This window comes from Euleptes europaea, unplaced genomic scaffold (genome assembly GCF_029931775.1).
Source record: "Euleptes europaea isolate rEulEur1 unplaced genomic scaffold, rEulEur1.hap1 H_4, whole genome shotgun sequence".
Classification (NCBI taxonomy): domain Eukaryota; kingdom Metazoa; phylum Chordata; class Lepidosauria; order Squamata; family Sphaerodactylidae; genus Euleptes; species Euleptes europaea.
Window position 1 is genome coordinate 185,769 of NW_026612052.1, and position 7,310 is coordinate 193,078.

Here is a 7,310-nt window from a genome sequence, read left to right on the forward strand (position 1 = left end):
TTGCCTCTTGTTAATAATAATAATAATAATAATAATAATAATAATAATAATAATAATAATAATAACAACAACAACATCAGCAGCAGCAGCAGCAGTAGTAGTAGTAATACATTTTATTTGTATCCTTCCCTACCCCAGCAAATCAGGCTCAGGGCAGCTAACATCATCTATAAACATCATAATTACAATTCCATAAAATAAATACCATGCAGTGGAACCAAGTTAAAATTCAATACATACAATCCAATTCCCCCCTGATGGCACCAAAAATCTCCACATTTAGGGGGGATGCTATCCAGGGTGTTTGTGCCCCTTTGCTGAGGTTTTTTGAGCACTATTGAAAATTCAGCTATCACAAATTTAATGGCTGAAAAACATCTAAACTTACTTTTCGTTGTGTTACAATAATAAATTAATGGTCAATTTTCATTCATTCCTATTCATCTTTATAGATTCTTACATACAGTGGATCAAAAGGAGATATTTGTCTTTTCATGAGACAAACCATATCTGCACTTTGAATGATCAAAAGACAGATAAAATAGACAATCAAGGGACAGAATACAAGCAGCAACAAAACCAGAATATTAGTAGGAAGGCAGACTATTTTCAAGATTCAGCTCCCATGAGATATATAACAGCACATTCATAATCAACCATTGTAAATTGTGAAGTCAATGTTCTCAAAGTTTCTTTTACTCCTCTTCTGGATTTTAAGTCTGTGCAGCTCCTTAAGCTTTTCCTCACTGCTTCCTTTACTTCTTTATTCCTCAAGCTGTATATGAGTGGATTCAGCAGAGGAGTGAGAAGTGTGTAAAACAGAGAGAACAATTTCTTCACCTCACTCAGTGAACTGATGTCTGGTAAGACATAGACAACCATCAAAGAGCCATAGAAGCAAGAAACCACTGTGAGGTGTGAGGAACAAGTGGAGAAGGCTTTTTGTTTCCCTGTAGTGGATGGGATTTTTAAAATGCTGTTGATGATGCAGACATAAGAGGTGAGGGTTATCAGAAGTGGGGGCAGAGTACCTATAGAGGAGATTGTGAAGGCTGCCATTTCAACCAAATGAGTATCATTGCAAGAGAGTATGACCACTGGGGTGAAATCACAGAAGAAGTGATTGATTTTGTTAGGTCCACAAAAAGTCAACTGAGACACCAAGAAGATTAGGACACTGATACCCAGAGATCCACATATCCAGGACACAACAATCAACTGGATGCAAATTCTACCATTCATGAGCATAGCATAATGCAATGGTTTGCATATTGCTAAATAACGATCATAAGACATTACTGCTAGAAAGTAACATTCAGTGGCTGCAAAAAAACCAAATAAGTACAATTGTGCAAGGCATGCACTCACAGAAATGGTTCTGTCCCCACTAAGAAAAACAAATAACATTCTCGGCAGGATAGTTGAACTGTAGCAGGTCTCCAAACATGAAAGATTCCCTAGGAAGAAGTACATGGGGTTGTGAAGATGTGGATCAAATGCTACTAGAATCACAATGAGGATGTTCCCTGCCATCGTTACAAGATAAACAGCTAGAAAAATATAAACAGTAAAATCTGTAGATCTTCAGTATTGAAGTCCAGGAGAATAAATGCCACAAGAACGGACTGGTTTCCTCCTTCTAAATTTGCCAGGTACATCTAAGAACCAGCACAGAAAATCAGGACATATTTAGACTGTTGTATTATAGATAGATAGATAGATAGATAGATAGATAGATAGATAGATAGATAGATAGATAGATAGACAGACAGACAGACAGACAGACAGACAGACAGAAAGACAGACAGACGGACAGAGACAGACAGACACACACACAGAGAGAGATGGATAAATAGAAGATAGTCGATAGATGATAGATGAGAGAGAGAGAGAGAGAGAGAGAGAGAGAGAGAGAGAGAGAGAGAGAGAGAGAGAGAGAGAGAGAGAGAGAGAGAGAGAGAGAGAGAGAGAGAGAGAGAGAGAGAGAGAGAGAGAGATGGACAGATGGATGGATGGATGGATGGATGGATGCATTCATGCATGCATTCATGCATGGACGGACGGATGGACAGACGGATGGATGGATGGATGTATTCCCAAGGAGGCATGTTTTTTTCAATGAGGACCACTCAAAAATGCAACATTCACCTGCAGTCTGCTATAGTGTCACAGCAGATGCCTTCAATGAATGCTCTAATTATTTTTATTCTTAAGAAATCAGCCTTTCTGAACAGGAGTCGTAGTCTGTTTTCCCCAGACCATTTGTTTAAATTCAGAACTCTTTGCAGATGGAATCTTTCATGACAATTAAGGTGATATGAACAAAGAAATCTGGATATGTGTAAGAAAGAGCGTGAGGAAGATAAACATCCATCCTTGATCAGCAACTTGTTTTCTTATTTTATCAATGAAGCCTGGACAATAACTTTCTCCCTCTCCTCAGGTGGTGTGCTGGCAATTCCTGGTGAAAAGAAGCCACCTCTCTTGTATACCTTTGAAGTCATATCTGGGATTCATATTTGGCCTAGAATTTTCAACTTTTCAATCTCCCATGCAAGTGGGAAGGTTGTACTATTAAGCATTGTCTAGTCCTTTATACAGAATTGGAACTGCATTGAAATAAAATCTGTATCATCATTATAGTGCCTAAGCATTTTGCTTTCTCTGAATTGTGGATCAAGCAGGCACTTTGGTTACAAAGGAGTCCTTACCTTCAAGTCCAGGACACAATACTTCACAATTTCCATCTGGACATTTTCTGAGGCATTGGTGGTGGTCTTGTGCCACAGTGAACATCTGGCTGTATCTATTCATTTTGTATCTTCCATTGCTGATTGCAGTGAAGCAATAGGTTTTATCAACAGGCAAATCTACTAATCCCCATAAAAATCTCAATGGGACGTGGCTATGGAGAAGACAACAGTTAAATCATAAGGGAAATTAGTGGCTTTGGTGGGATCTTCTAACAAAGTTTATTGAAAAAAAGAGAAAATAATTACAGATACAATGGGAATAGGGACAAGCATGCCCAAGAAAACAAGAATAGAAAGCACTGGATTGGATCTTGCCAGATATTTTCCTGAAACTGGCCCGACATTACTCCTCACTATAGCCCCTATCCATATGGCCTTCCTATATGATGTTCCAATAACATCTAGAATAGCCTTTTTGTAATCAAAAAAGGATCCCTCCATCTTTGTTGACCACCAGAAAAGCTGGTTGGATACCACCAAATTGCCAATAATCTTAGGGGGAGATGCACAAAGCCCAAAGCATGAAAGTACATGACAACTAAACCAGGGATTATAATGATTAAATTGATTTGAAGCAACTTGGTAGATTCTTTTGTCATTTTACCACTTTATTTCCCTCCAAAAGGAGCCATGGAAGGGACTGTGGCTCAGTGGAAGAACATCTGCTTGGCATGCAGAAATTCCCAGATTCAGTCCCTGCCATCTCCAATTAAAGAGTCTGGCAACAGGTTATGTGAAAGATCTCTGCATAATGCTGCCAGTCTGAGTGGACAATACTGATCTTGGTGCACCATGGGTCTGATTCAGTATAAGGCAGCTTCTTTGGTCATGTATTCATTTTCCTACACGAACTTCCAATGAATTCTAGAAAAGCTGGCTCTTTCACACCAATTGCCAATAATCTTAGGGCGAAATTCCTGAAGCCCAAAGCTGAAAGTACATGACAACTAAACCAGAGATTGCAGTGATTAAATGGATTAGAAGCCAATTGGTAGATTCTTTTGTCATTTTTTTAGCACCTTTATTTCCATCAAAGGTTTTGGAAGCTCAGTAGCATTGTCTTTCATTGTAGTATAAACTACTTTAGACATGAATCTTCATTGACATTTGTGGTTGTGACAAAACCTCAACTTTTCCTGCTGAGTGTACTTGCACAGCCTTATAAGACTTTCTGGGATCTAGGGTTGTTTTTGATTATGAACCTTCCCATCAGTTACCAGGTGTTCTAATGGTAGCAAATGTATAGGTTTTGGGTTCGCTTCTGTGAGATAAATATATGTAGTGTGCAAGTTATTTAAGGAGATCACTGAGGCAGGTTTTGAACAGAAACAACAAAGAAGATGTATTTATTTACAAGATAGTTTCAAGGAACAGAAAAGCAGCAGAGGTCTCCAGGCTGACAAAGGAGAAACCTGGTTGAGGCATTTAGATCAGTTATAGCTTTGTTGAGTAATCTAGATTTTCATTAACACTTTCAGACACAAACAGGGTATCAGTGATTAACCTCTAGGTGGGATCCCCTCATACACACTCAGGATTCCACCCACAGCAACCTGCTCTTTCAGAAGAGTCAGACTAAAAATGCAAAGTCTGCTCATCACCAGAGACAGACTTAATAAACTGGGTACTCTATTCTGTCCTAGAAATAGAGCCGAACCTCTCCCCACACAAACAGGCAGAGCTACCTCTCACACTGTCAGTTCTTTTCCTGAAGAAGATCTGAGCTGTGGCTTTCTCTACCTGAGGCAGGGCTCACCTAACTCCTTCTGGCCTTCCCTTCAACCTTCAATTCCCCTTCTGAAAGGTGACTGGATGTTGGAACAGCACTTCTAAGGGCTCCTCTGAGTGGATATTTTCCCTTCAGGGTCAGGACAGACTCCGGTCTATCACAGTGGTCATGGAAGATTCCATGTTCCACTGGTGGTCCATCTGCTTGACATGCAGAAGCTCTCAGTTTCAGTCCCTGGCATCTCCAGTTAAAGTGTGATGTGAAAGACCTCTGCATAAGACCCAGGTGAATTGCTGTCAGTCTGAGTGGACAATACTGAGCTTGTTGGACCAAGGGTTTGATTCAGTGTAAGGTAGCTTCATGTGTTTTTGCATACCTATACGAATTGTATAAATAGGACCAAGTCTCCACTAGGTGGTTATTACTGAATGTTACTGAAGTTGTCTTGCCTCCTGTTATTCTGTCATTTATCACCCTTTCTTCATATAGCAATTATAATGTGATAGATATAACCACATCTTCCTTATTCTGTTCCATTATCCCATAAGTGAAACAGTATGCATAAATTTTTCAGTTTTTGTCCTTGCATTTATGTGAAGGAACTCCCTGGCCACCTTTGTAAATGTGGTAAGGAAATTGGTTATGTTCTCCCATTAACATATTATATAGTACAGCTGAACTTTTTTTTGTAGGGAACCATATTCTTTGTGGCAGTACAAGTAAACAGTTGTGATGCTTACAAATATTCCCATCAGAGGACATGTAATGGTCTAGTGGATATGACTGTCCAAGCACTAAACTTCTGAGTCCTGTCATGCTCTCTTTATAAACTGTATAACACAGAGATCATTATTCTGTTTAACCCATTTATAAGCAGTTCTTCCAGGCAGGCAGAGGTTTTCTCAGCTCTCAAGATGTTGGAGATTTAAGATGGGATGGTTGGCAGGAAAATCAGGCATAGCATTGAGTGGTGGCCCCTCCTGATTTATTGTCCGTTTTTGTGAATACTATTGAAAATTCAGCTAAAATAAAAATTTTAACATACCTTTAATTATTTTTTCAAACAGAAAACCACCACCCAAACAAACAATAATAACAACAGGTAGCATAAAATTGAATGACTGGATTATATCTAAACTTAGGTTTTTTTTTGCCACAATCATTAATTGTCAATTTTAATTGATCCACATTCATCTGTATAGAGTCTAACATACAGAGGACCAAAGACGATACTCTTTTTTTCATGAGACAAGCCATATCTGCACACTGAATGCTCCAAAGACAGATGCAATGGATGATCAAGGGATAGAATACAAGCAGTAACGAAGACCAGAATATTAGTAGCAAAACAGATTATTTTCAAGATTCCTGCTCCCATGAGACATAAAACAACTCATTTCAAGTGAGCACATTCATAATCAACCATGATAAATTGTGAAGTCAATGTTCTCAAAGCTTCCTTTTACTCCTCCTCTTCTGGAGTTTTAGTCTGTGAAGCTTCCTGAAGCTTTTCCTCACCGCTTCCTTTACCTCTTTATTCCTCAAACTGTATATGAGTGGATTCAGCAGAGGGGTGAGAAGTGTGTAGAGCACAGAAAATAGTTTCTTCACCTCACTTAGTGAGCCTATGTCTGGTAAGATATAGACGGTCATCAAAGAGCCATAGAAGCAAGATACCACAGTGAGGTGTGAGGAACAAGTGGAGAAGGCTTTTTGTTTCCCTGTAGTGGATGGGATTTTTGAAATGCTATTGATGATGCAGATGTAAGAGGTGAGGGTGATCAGAAGTGGGGGCAGAATGCCTATAGAGCAGAGTATGAAGGATGTCATTTCAACCGAGTAAGTGTCATTGCAAGAGAGCATGACCACTGGGGTGAAATCACAGAAGAAATGGTTGATTTTGTTTGGTCCACAAAAAGTCAGCTGAGACACCAAGAATATTAGGATGTTGATACCTAGAGAACCACATATCCAGGACACAGCAATCAACTGGATGCAAATTCTGCCATTCATGAGCATAGCATAATGCAACGGTTTGCATATTGCTAAATAACGATCGTATGACATTATTGCTAAAAGGTTACATTCAGTGGTTGCGAAAAACCCAAAAAAATACAGTTGTGCAAGGCATGCGCTGAAAGAAATGGTCTTGTTCCCGCTCAGGAAACTAACCAGCATTCTCGGCAGGATAGCTGAGCTATAGCAGGTCTCCAAACAGGACAGGTTCCCCAGGAAGAAGTACATGGGGGTGTGAAGATGTGGATCAAAGGCTACTAGAATCACAATGAGGATGTTCCCTGCCATCGTTACAAGGTAAACGGCTAGAAAGAGTATAAACAGTAAAATCTGTAGATCTTCGGTATTGAAGTCCAGGAGAATAAATGCCACCGGAGCCGACTGGTTTCCTCCTCCTAAGTTTACCAGGTGCATCTATGAACCAGCAGATAAATCAGGACATATTTAGGCTAGAGTATTCTATACATATCTGTATTCACAATGAGGTATTTTTTTCCAATGAGGAGGACCTTTCAAACATGCGTCATTCACCCGCAGTCTGGTCTAGTGCCGCAGGAGATGCCTTAAATGAAATCTCTCACTATGTTAATTCTTAACAAATGAGCCTGTCTGAATAAGAGTCCTAGACTTTCCCCCCAGAACATTTGCTGAAATTCAGAAATCTGGATGTGTGTAAGAAAGAGAGTGGGGAATATAAACATCAACCCTTGGCCAAAAAAAATGTTTTCTTATTTTGTCAAAGAAGCCAGGACAGTGATTTTCTTCCTCTCCTCATCTGGTGTGCTGGCATATCCTGGTGAAACAGAAGCTAC

At 39.5% G+C, this 7,310-nt stretch overlaps 2 protein-coding genes across 2 annotated transcripts; both read right to left on the reverse strand.

The window, feature by feature from the left end:
* Positions 1–609: 609 nt before the first annotated feature.
* LOC130492991 (olfactory receptor 11L1-like) lies at positions 610–1,533 on the reverse strand. Its single transcript, XM_056866767.1, has one exon. The coding sequence runs from the start codon at positions 1,531–1,533 to the stop codon at positions 610–612; it is 924 nt and encodes a 307-aa protein (XP_056722745.1).
* Positions 1,534–5,931: 4,398 nt separating this feature from the next.
* Positions 5,932–6,882, reverse strand: LOC130492992 (olfactory receptor 11L1-like). The gene has a single exon (XM_056866768.1). The coding sequence runs from the start codon at positions 6,784–6,786 to the stop codon at positions 5,932–5,934; it is 855 nt and encodes a 284-aa protein (XP_056722746.1). The 5' UTR covers positions 6,787–6,882.
* Between the last annotated feature and the right edge of the window lie 428 nt (positions 6,883–7,310).

Coding starts and splice junctions, on each gene's coding strand:
- LOC130492991 (XM_056866767.1), bottom strand. CDS start 1,533: ATGGCAGGGAACATCCTCATTGTGATTCTAGTAGCATTTGATCCACAT.
- LOC130492992 (XM_056866768.1), bottom strand. CDS start 6,786: ATGGCAGGGAACATCCTCATTGTGATTCTAGTAGCCTTTGATCCACAT.